At 38.9% G+C, this 16,057-nt stretch overlaps 1 protein-coding gene across 5 annotated transcripts in view; it reads right to left on the reverse strand.

The window, feature by feature from the left end:
• Nucleotides 1-10,896: 10,896 nt before the first annotated feature.
• VCAN (versican) overlaps nt 10,897-16,057 on the reverse strand; it is a 98,366-nt gene continuing 93,205 nt past the window's right edge. For all 5 annotated transcript variants that reach the window (XM_050329105.1, XM_050329103.1, XM_050329104.1 and 2 more), the window contains 3 exons: nt 14,525-14,669; nt 13,846-14,028; nt 10,897-13,353 (listed from right to left, as the gene is read on the reverse strand). In XM_050329105.1, the coding sequence (XP_050185062.1) occupies nt 13,223-13,353; nt 13,846-14,028; nt 14,525-14,669 (459 nt within the window). In that variant the 3' untranslated portion in view covers nt 10,897-13,222. The remainder of the gene's footprint in view (nt 13,354-13,845; nt 14,029-14,524; nt 14,670-16,057) is intronic.

Raw genomic sequence — 16,057 nt, forward strand, 5'->3', positions numbered from 1 at the left:
CATGACTAAATTAAAACAGAGTCACTTTGAAGTCTAGTGGTCTGGAAAGGAAGAGCTCAAACCTCAGCTGATGGTTCTGTGACATGAATAGAAGATTATATTCTCCTTTGGATAATTTATGAAATGCTTTAGGTTTATTTTCTATAGTAGCTGACATTCATAGTGCTGCTGTTCTATCAAGAGTTAACCTGTAGCTGCTGCTAAAAGAAGTGAAAATAAAGTAAAACAGGAAAAAAAAGAACCTCTCCTTGGACTCTCTTTCCCCTTGCAATAACCCTCCTCTGTGTGACATCTAGCGTTGGCTTGCTCAAAGGACAAGCCTGTGTGGTATAAAGGAAAGAAAGGGAAACAGCCTGGACTCATCCGAGTCATCCAGGTCATCCCAACCGTGCCACTGAGGGGGTGGAGGGAGGTGCATCATTATGATACAATTATTTGATAACAGGTAGGACATTGCTTTGCTCATTCTAGCAAGATCATTACGAGTAATGGACCTGAAACTAATTAACCGACGTTATTTCATTTAAAGGGTGAATAAAACAGTGTTTCTCAGGTGTTCTCTGGGTAGTGCATGAGGTGGGTTCACAACCAGAAATCAGTTACGGAAATAAACTTCAGCGAGTGAGGTTTAGTGCTCTACAGAGTTACTGACATTTGTAATCTCAGTCCTTGCCAGTGAACCGGTCAAATAAACAAGGCACAGAGGAAAGGCTTTTCAGAGGGTCCTAAAAGAATTATAAGGAAAAAAGTTGGACAGTATTTGTCTCCCTCAATCCTCTTGATACTATTGTAAACCCACCCTCAGCTTTGCAATCTTGCAAGCTTCTTTGGAATCCCAGCTTTATCAGGGAAAACACAAAATCCTCAGGAGCCTTTCTTGTTGACTGAATGATAGGAAAAAGAACTATGCTTTTAAACATAAGGTTTGTAGTTTCCATTTGAAACATATTTCTGGCTTAAGACTAAATTTGCTGTTTTCACCAAGGATGTCAGGGGATGTCACAAAAGGCAAAGGTTATAGGAAGATAGCGGATTTTTTATTCCTTTAACTGATCTAGTTGAGCAAATGACATTTTTACAGGGAAGGGGAAAATGGAAACCTTTAAGTCCTCTGTTAAAAGAGGAAAACTGAGAAAGAGCTTCTGGGAATGCAGTGCTTTCTTTTTTCTCCTCAGACTGTAGAGGTCTGACTTGAGTCTGCATATCACCAAATTTTTGCAGGCCATCCACACGTGAAAAGTAACTTGCACTCCACCATGGCTATATATCCCTGAAGAAAGTTGTCATAAAATCCAAGGATATTACTACTCCATGAAGGAGAAAACACACTGCACATTTTCTCTGTGAAAAAGCAGAAAAAAACCCATTAATTCACAGGCCACATGAGGTCACTTTTTCTCATGAACTGGAAACAACAGACGGAGTACTGGAGATGGGTTTGGCCTGGAGCTGCCAGAAAACAAATCAGGTTATCAGAGAGGCACCTGGAATTGCAGAGGACTGTAACTAATCACAAAGCTCATAAAAATAACTCTGCCCATATTCAGGTACTCACAGGGGATAAAACTCCAGAGGAGGAGCAGGAATCAGATGACTGGGAAGCTGATTTAGAAAGTCTTGGCTTATTTTAATTCAAAACTCACCACCACAGTCTGTATGATTTAAAAAAAGATAACAACCCCAACATCAGTGGATCCTAATCCTTAGGTAGGATCTGCTAAATTACAAATCCCTATAAATCTCTCTCTGTTGACATATCACAGAAACTCATTTCTCCTCCTTTTCTCTTAAATCACCAACTGAAATCCTTAACACACCTGCCTTTTTATACCTGAAGGGGAAAGGCTTTGTGTGTGCTTTCTGTAAAGCTCTTTAAGTTTGACAAAACAGTCCTTAAATGGATTTTGTCCTTCTTCAGTAAAATACAAAGGAAAGAAGGAAATAGAACCTGATGTTTCAGGATTATTGCTGTATGAGGACAGGCTAATAGCTGAGAGCTATTATATGCTTATATGGTTTATATGCTGCACAGTGTTTGTTGCTGAAAAGGAGGTAAACATTGCACCCTCCAACTTCAAGGTTAAATTCTAAAACTAGTTGAATATGGTCAGAAATGCCAGGTTTCTCTTGAAGTACAACAGATGGCTGGGGGGCAAACCCAGTATTTTCACTAAAAACACACATTGTAACATTCCCATTAGTGTTTTCTTCTTTTATAAGGGACACACATTGCAACCATGAAGACTCAAATGGTGCAGGCAAAAAATATTTTTTTTTCTTTCAGTTCAAGAAATTTTAACAGGAGTCACAATGAAAAATATAATAAAGAGCACTGGATTTTCCAAAGTCAGTTCACCATAAGATTACTAATGAAAGCACATAGAACAACTACTTGATGTCTCAGCATTGACTTTTGAACATGTCTGTGCTTATCACCAGAGAAGTTCTTTTTTTTCTGTGTCCCATGGAGGCATCAAATTCAACTCTTACACGACAGGCCCTGCAATATTTGGGGGTTTTATTGAATTCCCCTATGTAGAATTCATCAAAATGTAAAAATGTTCAGCCTAGTAATTTCCAAACAAAACCTAAAACAAAACCAGAGAAACAACAAAAGCAACCAAGAAAAAACAAAGCAAACAAAAACAAAAACCCAAACAAAAACAAAACACCAAAAAACAACCAACCAACCAAAAAACCCCCAAAACTAACCCACAAATAAAACATAAGAAATAGAAAAATAATTACTAGCATTCCAGCATTTCCAAAGTTCAAAATGAGTTTTTAAATATGACAAGTTTAAAGCACAAGGCTGAGACAATCATCATGACACCAGTGTTCTCTGAGCCATTTATGATGCAATGCTGAGGCCTAGGAGAAGGATAGAAAATTAGAAAATAATGGGTAGAAAATTTGGCTCTGAGAGTATTTGGAAAACCCAAGCGCTGGAGATTCATAAAGGATTTGCAGACATGCAGGTGATGCAGGATCTCTCCTCCTTTACCAAAGTCCTTTCTAAGATGGGGTTCCAGCAGCTGGAGAGGTTTCTTGTGTTACTTGTAAGTAAGCCTTAGAAACTAAAAATTAACCTCTGCTTGTGGCAAACAGAGTTTTCTCATTATACACTGTCTGCCTGAAAATTTGGTCTTACAGATAGTCATGTTTTGCAGCTTCAACCCTACCATTCTGCACATGCTCCTAACACACAAAGAAGGAAATCACAGACATTTCACAGGGGTTTTTTAAGTTGTCTTTGGCTTTGTATTGGCAAACATTGCCCCTGGGCCTAATGCTAATCATACTGCAAAATCAGATACTGTGTGACAATAATAAATGTTGGAGCAAAGTCTCAAATCCCAAGTGTACTGAACCATTTTCCATTGGAAATTAGTTTGCACAAGCCCAAATCTAAATGAAGAGCGTGTGTGTGTTAGGCTTAAATTCTTGTAAGACCAAGTTCTTGATGTCCATGCATTTCCTTGTGATCCTTGGATGCAGGTATTTCCATGTAGGATGATGCTATAAAAATATGTCTTATTGGCATTGCTTGACAAGCGATGAATATACTTAATTACTTATTTTATACTTGCTTATTATATAATAAGCAATTAATACACTTATTTTGTAATTGGTCATATTTTTTTCTTCCTGACTCTTATCCATGTCAGATCAGATTATATAAACTTAGTAATAATATAAAACTGACATTGTAGCCACCCCAAGCAATCCTTTCAATAGCTGAACATCAGTATAAATTATTACTGACCAAAAATATGTGCTGTAAATTTGCAAGGCGGTTTAAAATTTGGCCCCTCCTTGATTATCCCCCAGCAACTAAAAGTCTCTGAGCCTTTAGGGAATCCATCATGAACAAGAACAATTTTTGAGGTGATGAATTCTCCCTAATGGTGTAAAATATTTCCTCTGTTTAGGTAATTTTTCTCCTTTTGAAATTTTGGGGGGAAAAATGATCCTGATTAGTTTTCCCTTTTTTTCATGCCTTTTCAAGGCTTTTTTCATCCCTCTTTTGAACTTTCAGAAAGCAATTGCACTTTTAAATAAATAATGCAGGGAAGCAAATAAAGCTTTTTCACCTCCAACTCCCTGAGTGACAGTATCTCAAATGTTAGGCAACTGCAGCACAGGTACAAAACAGAGAGATACAGCTCCTTAAAATGCAAAAATTTCCATTTTGCTACTGTCACCCTTTGCTGGCTGTTTCATCCAGAGCTGTTTTGCCCTGGGCCATAACTATATGGATTTAATTTTTTGGCATGTGTGAAGTTGAAGAAGCCCATAATTGTTAATAAAATCCATTTAGTCCAATCCTCCCTGGAGTTTATCCCATTCTTGAGTGTGGAGAGGCTGATCTTGGAAGGAGACTTACTAATATCCACTAAAACTTAATCCCAGACAATGATTTTATTCACAAGATTTCTCCAGTCTCTTGCTCTCCCTCCTTACCCACTCATGCAACAGATACTTATATATTTGTAAATGTTTGTGCTAAAACTGATGCTTTTCCACATTGCTAAGGAAAGGCTGAATAAACACCTCCTTGTGCTTTATTCTATAATTTCATAGAATAGATGATTTGGTTGGAAATTACCTCTAAGATAATTGAATTCAAGCCATCACTGTCAAGCCCCCCGCTAAAACATGTCACTGGTTGCCACATCACTTGTTTTTTGAACACTTCCAGGGATGGGGACTCCACCACAGCCCTGGGCAGCCTGTGACAGTGCCCGATCACCCTTCCAGTAAAGAATTTTTTCCTATTATCCGATTTAAACCTCCTTTAAGGAACAGAGCAAAAGAGAGAAAAATGGGCTTCCTTCACCACTGTCATAGTTCGTATTTTTTAGCAAGGAATTTTTCTTTCCTTTCCTCCTGCCGTGTGTGTGTGCTCTGTATATTGCCCATTAGTTGAACAAAAGAATCCCGAGCCCACTAATGACCGAGATTTGTTTCCTTGACAATGAAGGGGGGGAGTTGGCTGGTGTGTGACTGGAAGGGGGTGGAGGCTGCGGGGAGAGGGGAGTCTCTCTCTCTCTGCTGGGAGGAGAGCCTGCTGCGGGCTGCAGACACTGCCGGGTTCCTTTGTCTCTTTCCTGTCGGAGGGGAGTTCTGGCTGCTGCTCTTGGTTCAGCTGTGGCTGGCTGCAGGCCCTGCTTACAACGGACCCTAATCAGCTGAAGTTTGTGAGTTTTCTTCCATTGGGAGAACTTTCTGTTTTATTGCTGTTGTTTTCCTTCCCCTTCTTCCCCCCCCACCACCCCCCGCCGCGGCAGCCAAGGATCTCACAGCGCTGCCTGGTGACGGGCACTGGACATTACAAGTTCTACTCCTCCAGTGATCCAACAGCGCCACCTGGTGACTACAATAGGACACTACAATTTTTTTTACACCTTCAGTGACCTAACACCGCCACCTGGTGAATGGTACAGGACATTACAAGTTTTGCATCTCCAGTGACCCGACGGCGCCCCCTGCTGACTGTGGTTGGAACTGCACCAAAGGGTGCAAGAAATTGAACTATTTTCCTTTTGCCAGTTTATCGGTTTTGTTCTTGAAGGGGATTATTGGTGGGTATAGGAGTATTACTTAGTTATTTTACTTGGTTTTTTTTGTGTGTTCCTGTTAATACACACATACCTTTTAATAAAGGGCTCTTATTTTCCCTTTTCCATAATTTGTTTTCCTTCAATCGAAGCCTCTTAATTTCGGATTTATAATTGCTTGGAAAGAGAAGTTTGGGTCTTTTCCTCCTAATCCATCCTCAGCAAAAGACCCTTGTCTCATTTAAACTGGGACAACCACAAAATGTCAACAGTGAGTTGAGGGAAAAGGGATGCAGGGTTTACATTAGATCTTGGTGATGTTGTGCTCTAAGGCTAAAAAGCATGGGAATAGCTACCAAAGGTGACTCCAAAACTTCTGCTAAGTTTAAGTGCCCACCCAACAAGCTGTGCAGGTAGGTCAGGCTCTAACTGTACCTGCCATAAAACAGCTCAGAGGTGTGAAACTGGGTATTTCACATCCAAATTCAAGTAGTTATCAGTCCCTTGATTTAGGAAGATCCCTTTTCCCCCAAAGGTGTTTGTTTACCTCTGTAAAACCAGGTTACTATAAATCACAGCAAAGGATTCCTTCTCCGCCTAGTCTAGTGGAAGGTGCCTCTGTCCATTGCAGGATTTATAACAATATGAGCTTTAAGGTCCTTTCCAATCCAAACCATTCTGTGATTCTAACACTCTATGAATGTAACTGAGGAAAAGTGAACTTGTTTTCTCCAGTTTTAAGAATGGAACATGCCTCTGTATCAAATCTGTTTTCAAATCATGTGAAGTATTTATTTCACATAAAGGCTTACACTGTAATAAAGTGAAATTAGGTTGCTAAATATTTGCACTTTGTCTTTATTCCAGGAGAGATTTTTCTTACTATGATGATGATAAATTATATATATTAAAAAAATGGTCAATGCTTATTAATTTATGAAAGTTGGAGATCATTAATTAAAGAAACATACTTCTTGGTGAGATCAAAGATACAGGTTTATCTATATTGGGGTAGGAGGTTTAACTCTTCACTTTGAATGGTCAGGGTAGGATATTACTATTGTCATATCTGAAGATATACAGGTCTCAAAAACATCTATTATAAACAAATATAACATAAAAAGTAAAGATATAGCATTTCCCTGCTCCTAAGACTGTTGGTTACATAAACAGTGATACAGCAGAAGTGAAAAAGAAAAGAAGTTCTTTACTACACAAAATTCACTTGTTTCCCTTTTGTGATCTGTGCTCAACATCCATGGAGCATAAGATGAAAGTTTACAGCCAGAGAGGATTATTGGTTATGTGATGTGAGATCAGCTGGACCCATGTACACACTGGTTATCACACAAAATATATCTGGGCAAAGATCCAAAGAGGTGTTTCTGCTATGAGGAATTCACAGAAGACATCAGGCAGGTCTGGTTTTTCAGGTGCAGATAGCACCATACTCTTGTTAAGAAGATAAGATAAACAAAGGAAAAATAAATCAACATGTTGATGGATTTCTGTGATTTTATTTTTCTCTCCTTTGGCAAATACTTTCTCCCTCTAAGGTTATTTCTGATGTTGTTACTTGTGCCTTGGATTCCCTGTACTGAACCCATGAAAAAACAAATATCTGATTCTTTTATCCCTGAAAAATAAAGATTTATTATATACCACTATAAAACTATGTCCTAAAAGGTAAAAGTAGTGTCATTCTTAGTGCAATCATGTTAGAGTTAGTATCCAGTACACTGCCAAGCTTGAAAGACTTTTGTAGACTAAACCTCAAGTTTTTCCTTAACTTTCACATTTGGAATCTATTTTTCAGGAAGAACCTCCTCCTCCTCTCCCAAGAGCAGCATAAAGTGATGCTAGATGTCCAAAGCTCTTATCTTTAGAAGTCATTTCACTCCAGCAGTATGTTAATGTCACTTTAACTTGAAAAATCCCTGTGTCCACACTGCCTATCACTTTAAACTCAAATGTTTGGCTTTACAAGTGCAAAAAGCTGTTCCTAACAATTTTCAAGGACTAGAGAGCAATGGGAAGTGTAGCCCACTTGTGCAAACACAGACTAAAAGGCCTGTCTTAAATAAGGTCTTGAAGGATTGAAGTAGCTTTTTAAAAATAATAAAACCATAGAAAGCAGACAAAAACTAACACAAAGTGCACACAGATTTAAAACAGATTATCAAAAATTAGAATAGTTTATGTTTTGTATCATATGTAGCTGCTGTACTGGTGTGTGTTTGCTGGGTATAACACTGTCTGGTTGGTCTAAATTCAACACTATAAATTCAAATTCCTCCCTAATACAAAGCCAACCTAGACTGATTTTACATTTTTAAATCAATACTCTTTTACTTTTCCTCTCATAATTCTTTTGAAATTCACCAAAATCCACACGTTTTGTTAACAGAGCACATGTTCCCATGGAAATGCACTTTTAGGAGACACAGGGCCTATTATCTTGCCATATACTAAAAAAGCCCATGTATTTTTGATTTTTGTATCCTTGGTAAGGATTTTTTGATCCTTGGTAATCCAAGAATTCTTTTCATTCCTGGATTTTGAATCCTTGGTAAAGATTTGAGCAAATTTGGAAGCTGTCACAGTTTAAGCAGCAGTGGAAGAAGAATTGTGGCTTCAGGGAATCAAAGGGATCCATCATTCAGCTAGCAAACAGCAGTCAGCAACATCTGTTGCTTCTTCCTGCCTTACTAAGCTTATTAAGAATATATGTTTTGACAAAGATGTAGCACATGGGTGAGCCCAATGTGCTCACCCACGTGTTCTAACCCTGAAGAGAGCAAACTGGGATCTTGCTGCCCTTGGAATGAAATCTTCCTTCACGTGCTTAGAAAACTCACCTTTTTTTTTTTTTCCTTTTTGTTTTCCTTTTTTTTTTTTCTTCTAATGTGAAAGAACAGGGTTTTCAGCGCATACAAATTCCTCTCTCAGGTCTGCTGTAGATTTTTTGTGTGACCTCTGCCAAACCACTTAGGAACAAGAGGTATGATTATTACCTCAAAGACTGTAAAAAACACAGGACTAAAACTCCTGCCATTCTCCTGCTACTGAAGACAATCATATAATTTATTACCTTTTCCAAATTGATTACCCTCCTGTGTTAAAAAGGACTTTTACTGCCATGGGATTTCTCATCACTACATAATGTCACTTCCAAAGCCTTGCAATTGCTCCTCATCTTGCTGCATCTATGCAGGACCACCAGCAGTGTTTGCCTTCCTTTCAGCTTCTCCAGTCTTCCAAACACCACAGAAATTCAGTTACAGGACCATTCTCATCTTGAATCCATTTCTTCTAGCTCCTGGCAGCTGATAATCTAGAGGTATTCTGGTGATGTCATGAGTCCACTCCAGCCTTTGCAATAAATCCCTCACTAACACACTTCAAGGTTCCATTTCTCTGTTTTATCTGCATTCACACAGCATCAGAGCCTCTGCAGCAGTTGTAGCCAATGGCTTCCCCACTTGAAAATATTTGCTATGAAAACCAAAATTTGTCACCAAATTGCAATTTACAAGCTCTTAAGCTTCCTTCCAGGTCTACTGGTGAGGCTTTCAAATGATGCACCTTTTTTGGGGTGATGTTTCTGTCTTTACTTCTGGGCTCCATCATGCCTGGCACGACCTTTGAGCTTTTGTCTGTGCTTTATCCAAACATTATTTTCAAGAAAACCAGGGTGCTTATGGAGTCCCACGCATGTTTCTGCTTACTATCAGTAATAAAGTTATATATTTTCTCTGAAAAGAGGAATGCATTTGCCTTTTTGCACCAGCTGTTGCAGTTTCACTTCCCACTGCCCAGGGACTGCCTCTGCTTGTGCTCAGAGCAGAAATGTTGCCTCCAGAAATGAAGACGTTTCTTTTAAGAATGTGTCACAGACACTGACCTTAACTACAGGCACAGCTTGAACCTCAATGTTCCTCCAGCCACTGCCCTGGCAAAGTAATTTCTGACTGCAAACTCCTTTTGGCAGCACATCTTTTCAACAGGTAGACTCTTGCCAACTCACCTGCACCTTGCTGGCCCAGCTGCTGCAATTCCTGGGACTTGTGTCTCCTCCTATTGTTGTTCCTCCATCCCCAGTTTCTGACAAGTTGTGATGTCTCAGGCAAGAGGTCCCACAGAAATCAAAGTATATCCGTGAGTTCTGTCATCAGGGAGCTGTCTTTTTCTTTCTAGTTTCAAAGGTTTTGTTCATCTTTTTGGGTATAGCTGAAATTAAGGGATGTTTCCACTGACCAGCACCTCCTCTTGCGATTTGAGCTCTCCCAAAAGAGTAGGCCTGGCTTACTCCTTCTAGGTGTGGTGTGAATCTGTGCAGGATTTGAGCTCCTTGCCCTAGGGTGCACACCAGGAGACAAATACTGCCAATATCTGCAGGGACAGGAACACGTTCAGAGTAGAAACTGTTACTCTCAAGGATTTTCATTGGCTCACAAAATGCAAAATCACTGTTCAAGTCATGGAATCATGGAATCATGGAATCATTGAATGGTTTGGGTTGGAAGAGACCTTAGAGATCGTCCAGTCCCACCCCGTGCCATTGGCAGGGACGCTCCACTATCCCAAGTTGCTCCAAGCCCCATCCAGCCTGGCCTTGGTCACTTCTAGGGATGGAGCAGCCACAGCTTCTCTGGGCAACCTGTGCCAGGGCCTCACCACCCTCACAGGGAATGTTCTCCTCAATATTCCATCTAACCCTGCCCTCTGGCAGTGAGAAGCCACTCCCCTTGTCCTGTCACTCCAGGCCCTTGTGAAATCTCTAATTTTCTCTTCTCTTTACTCCAATCCCAACATAATTCCACAGACTGGAGTGCAGAGACGCTCCCTGTAAAGGAGTCATGACACCCCTGGTGGTAATGCCTGGGATTCACAGCAGAGCCAACTCTGTGACATTAGGGTGTGCTTTTTGCAGGGAGTTGGTACTGGAACACTTCGGGGGTTACACCACTATTAGAAAAAGTCTCCAGAGCTGAATAAATTGCCATTCTCTGTCTAAATAAACAAGCATGGGTGACAGATTTTTTAAGGTTTTTGTTGTTTTGTTTTTTTTTTTTTTTTTTAATAAGGAATGTTGTCAGTCCTATTTTATTATGCATAATAGAAAGAAGTGAAAAAAAAATCAATATAAGCACTGCATCTAACCTAATTAAAACTACAAACACAATGTTATTTGAATGTCTTACAACATTGTTTAAATCCAACAAGTAGACAAGAAAACAACAAATCTATGCAGGGGTTTTTATACATATGGTGAAGAAAATTTGCAAAGTGTTAAAATATATTTTCTGTTCTGTATGTTTCTGGTACAAGGAAGTGATGTGTGGATTACTGTATATTTATGAACAGAGCCTTGACTTTTACAAGCAATAATCAACTTCAAAACATACAATGTATATCTTAAAATATCCCCTAAAGCTGCTCATATAAAGTCAAATCCAGCACCTACTAAAGTTCAGCCAGCTGACTCTTTGACTGGGCACTTGACCAGGCCCATGGTAATTGTGAAGTACCTGACAGTCTAATTGTATTCATATGAAAAAAATCACATTGCATAGATTTAAACAGGAAGACATGCAAGAACAAGACAAGTCACAGTATAGCAAAAAACCTTGTTTCTTTGGTGAAACAGAAGCAGATATAAAAGTTACAAAGATTTTAGACTTTCATTCACAAAAAAAACCCCAGACATTCACATTATACACTATACAAGATAATAATATAAATAGAAAAAAGTATTATGTGCATTGTTTGGGGGCAAGGGTTGGGCAATGAACCAGCCAACTGTGTTGGACACATGGTGGTTTAGCAGCCACTGCCTTTTCCTAAGGGATGTTGTCTGAACTGTGATCTCAGTTCCCAGCCTATGGCCTGGTCACTCCATGGGCAGCTCTGCCACATTAGCCGGCTTTTGACTCTTATCCTTTCCCTTCCGACCCTTTCCGTTACTACCCCACACAAACCCAAAGGTGTCAATCTCACATCTGTGTGTATTTGTCATGTTGCTTTAAAAGGTACATCTTAAGGAACTTACTGCTCTTTATTTTCACTTTTTTTTTTTTTTTTTTTTTTTAAATCCTGTGCCCAAAGGTGTGCAAGGCACTTGGCAGGAATAACAGTCCTTTCTGTGGAGAGATCATTCCAAACATTAAATTCTACTTCACTGTACATATCAAGGCCAGTTGTCACACTAACCAGGGTAAGAAACCGTAACAGAAAACTCCTACATACACACTGCACCAACTACAACCTAATCATCTCTCTGTGCACACACTTCTCTCTAGAAAGCCAAGATCCTGATTCTTCTGTAAGTCACACAGTTCTCACTCTTTTGAACCGCAAAACAAATGATCCTGTTGAGCAGGAATTTTGCTCTCTGGGGAAAATAGCAAGTTGAACTGAAAGATGGTTCCAAAAGTGGAGCTCAGGGGCTAATACTGCACTGGCAAGCTCTTTCAATCTTCTTTGCATGGGTAAAATAACATCCAATAAATTAAATCAGTATGGCTTACTTCATTTATTTATGTACGCTTCACAGCTGCAGCATTCATACACAAACATTCATTACTTTATAAAAAGATTAAAAAATGGTTATATATACAAAATTATTTACTTTTTTGATTTTTGCTTGTTTTTTACAAAAAAAAAAAAAAATCCCCCAAATGCCAGGTCTACCTCCATTTTCGGAATGCAGAGACCTGTAATATAGACCTTGTGGTTAATGTTGTGAAAGTAATTTTTTTCCTTACTTTTTTTCATAGTTTTTTTCTTTTCCTGTCAGAAACAAACAAACAAAAAAGTAGCCCTGGTCGATAAAGTTAATGTATTAGCACTTGGAATTTTACAGGCTCTCCCTGTCATACAAAACTCCTCCACACAGTCCTTTCTCATGAGTGGTGAAGCTGGAATGGAGAGCAGAAAGAAATGTTCCATATTGCAGTCCCTAGTTCATGCCTCATGTCACTTTTATGTGCTCTGTCTAAACTTTGCATCTCATGGGTACAAACTGTACCTTGGATGGGAATTGGCACAGTTCCCATTAAAAAAAAAAAAAAAAAAAAAAATCATGTAACTTGTGTGTTTATCTTCACCTGATAACAGCAAATTTCAGTCAGTGAAGTCATTATTTCAACCATTTCCAGCCTAGGTAAACAACAGAAAAACAACGTCATAAATGACTGAAGACCTCTGAGGCCATTCTAACCATAAATATGCCTGAAATTAGTGTGACTTTTCATTTTATATACAGGATTTTAAAAACAACACACAAACAACATTAAAATCATCTTATTTACATTTTCATTGGTGCTAAAATCGAGTTGTTTAAATATTGCCGAAGGTTGGTACATATCATTAAAATGGTCCACACCAATGGCATATAGAAAATTAATAATCTTTACAGGCTGGAAATGGTTTCCTTTTATCCCCATAAGCACTTCTCCTCTTTTTTTATTATTTATTTCTTTCTTAAATTTTCTGATAAACACCATATCTTTTTCTATTTTTTTGCAAAAACGCATTGTGAATACTGCAGTCCGTAGTTTTCAAAACAATTTGATAATACTCCTATAAGTGATAGAAAAGGCACAGGAAGTTATGACTTTGGCTGAAATGGTGGAGATCCCCCGTTCACCATTTAGCTCTCAGCGCCTCGAGTCCTGCCACGTCCTGATCCAGCGGTGGTAGTGCTTTGAAGAGTTTAGTGATGTTCCCTTCCCCGACGAGGAGTGTTTGTAGTAGTATTTCTTAGAGTAAGTCCTTTGGTATGTGGATGCTGCAATGAGAAGGAGGAAATTAAGAAAAAAAAAAAGGGAAATTCATTTAAATTATTTAATTTGCTACACTTCATGATACAGCTCTGTTAATTCTTGGTTAATTAGAGGGTTAGCCAGTGATTAACTGGTGCTCTGACTGTGTTACAGGGAGGAGAAGCATCTCTTACACACAGTGGTAAAAAAAATCATTAGTGATATTAGGAACCTGTTGATTCCAGGATTTTAAAACAGTGTTATTGTTTATTTTTAAAGAATCTCAGTGCCTTCTGTAAAGACAGAAAGGGAGTATTTTCATTAATATTGTCAATAGTTTTGGAGGGTTGGCGTTCTTTCCTCTGGACAGAGTGAGCAGTGCTGCTATCGTAACCTTTCATACCATATTTGCTCTTCTCTAATTACTTATTAATTACTTATTAATTACTCATTACTTATTGATCTTAAATTATCCTACTATTTCTGGTCTGTCACCCTTTTGCTTTCAAAGAACTCACGATTCATGCAAGTAATTTTGGGCATGTCCCATCTTCCATTCCCTTGGCACCGGATGGTTGGGATATGGCGCTGGATAAAACCATCTTTGCAGTGGTATCTGATGAGGGAGTTGATCTCATAGCGAGGCTTCATCTTCCCAAAGGTCTTGGCATTTTCCACGACAGGAGGTTGACCACAAGCAACTGGAAGAAAGAGAGAACATCACCTAAAACATCAGCCTGCAAAACCACTTCGAGCTGGGACCACCCTCTGAGCCCTGGCTAAGGGGTCAAGGGACCTCAGGCAGACCCCTAAGAGGTACATCCAGACAAGGACAGGGGGATCAATTTTTCCTGTAGTTCTCCAGTCTTGTAAACCAAATGCAATAGTGATGGATATTGGGAAATGGCAGATATTGTGGTTAGTATCCCCTTTTTGGTTTAAATTCTGGCATAAATTGGAGCCAAAAAGGTTGGTACACTCATACAAAGAAGGGATTTTTCAAAAACCTGAAAACCAGTGAAGTTACTACAGGCATTTAAGAAAAAAAGTCTCATTTTCAATATTTCTCATGTCTTCCTCAATGACACTGTTTAAAAAGACTTAAAACTGAATCCACCAAAGCCCAGAGGACACATTACACAAAGATTTAAATGCCAGTTTAGAAAATTATGCTTTGTGTAACTGGAGAGTTTGTACCTGTTCCTTTCTTGCAGGTGTAGGTCAGGTGATAATTGCATGGTACATCATTCCACTGCCCGTTCTCATGCCAGATTATAACAACACAGTCTTCTCCAGCAGAAAAGAAGCTGTCTGGCTGGTTTGGTCTCCAGTTCTCATATTGCTGCAAAGAGGTGAAGCAAAATCATTATCCCCAAAACTGGAGAACATTTACATTCCATTTAACAGAAGTGCACATTTGATGAAGAACAATCTCAATTGTTTGATTAATGCTGCTAAGCATGGACTAAACAAAGCTAGATTTATAAAATACTCCCTCTCTATTTACAGGTTTTCCAAATGGGAAAAAAATATTCTGGTTTAACACCTCATTTACTGTAAACCGATGTCAGGTGAACAAAACAAAGAGACATGATTCAGTACAAGCAAAACCAGATCCTAAATGTGTCAAAACCACTCTTTCCTACACAGACAGATGCGAAGTAGAATGCTAGGAAATACAGTAAATAACCCATAACCCTCATTAGTCCACATCTACAGAGTGGCAAATCACAGACAGGCTTTTTAGACTCAGATTCTTTTTTCTCTGACCTCATTTAATGCAGTCACTCAATGAGATGATGTGCAGAATTAGGTGTAACATAAGTGAACGTTTCCCCAGACCAACCCAGACTAGTATTTCCATTAAAAATGCTAGGTGGCAGACTGAGCACAGACAGCAGCCTTTCAGCCTTAGAAATAGGGATTCAAATATTGCCCTCTGTAGAAAAACTGACTTTAGGCCTCTATGAACACATATACAAATAAAAGCAGGAAGTGACAGACCGGTTTTAGAAGTAGAAATCTGGTTGTGCAAAAAAACCTAACAAAAAAATCCCACAGAACCTTCAAACGGCTGTAAAATATCTGCACAATGTCTCTTTTTGGATGAAAACTTGGGAGGATTCAGTCTGTTTTTTCAATCCATCAGCAGGAATAATAGAAACATAGGGAGTGTCACATCAATTGAAACCTGTGCATCAGTTCTTGTCGGGGACATACAGTTTTCTCTCCTAGCAGTCAGCAGAGGTGGGATAATCCTTATCCCATTTTTTTCCCTCACCTTGTTCCCAAACAAAGCACAGTAATTTGAGATTTGAACAGAGGAAAGTACGAGAAGATTTGGAAATCATTCCTAGAGATTTTCGTTGAGATTTCTGTTGTCTCACTCTGAGAGGAATTTAATGAAGGGTAAAAATAGATATCTGTAAGAGCTGGAATTCACATAAATGCCAGACATTACCAGGCAGCTAGCCCCTTGTATGGTCAAAATTACATAGTTTCTACAGTGCTTATATTCTCTTAGTGCTTACATCTTTCTGTCTAGAATTGGCCTATGTAAATGTCATAAAAGTTTAGCTTTCTAATGTTTTAACTTTATTAAATAACCCCCATTCACTGCCTGGGTGAACACATTTTAGAATTAAAGTTAACATGCGCCACAAGAGTAGTATTTACCTTCCAATGAATCAAACTACAAAAAAATAAATTAGGTAACTACTTGACCTTTTC

The sequence above is a fragment of the Myiozetetes cayanensis genome, unplaced genomic scaffold, assembly GCF_022539395.1.
Source record: "Myiozetetes cayanensis isolate MyiCay16 unplaced genomic scaffold, myiCay2020 scf4, whole genome shotgun sequence".
Lineage (NCBI taxonomy): Eukaryota > Metazoa > Chordata > Aves > Passeriformes > Tyrannidae > Myiozetetes > Myiozetetes cayanensis.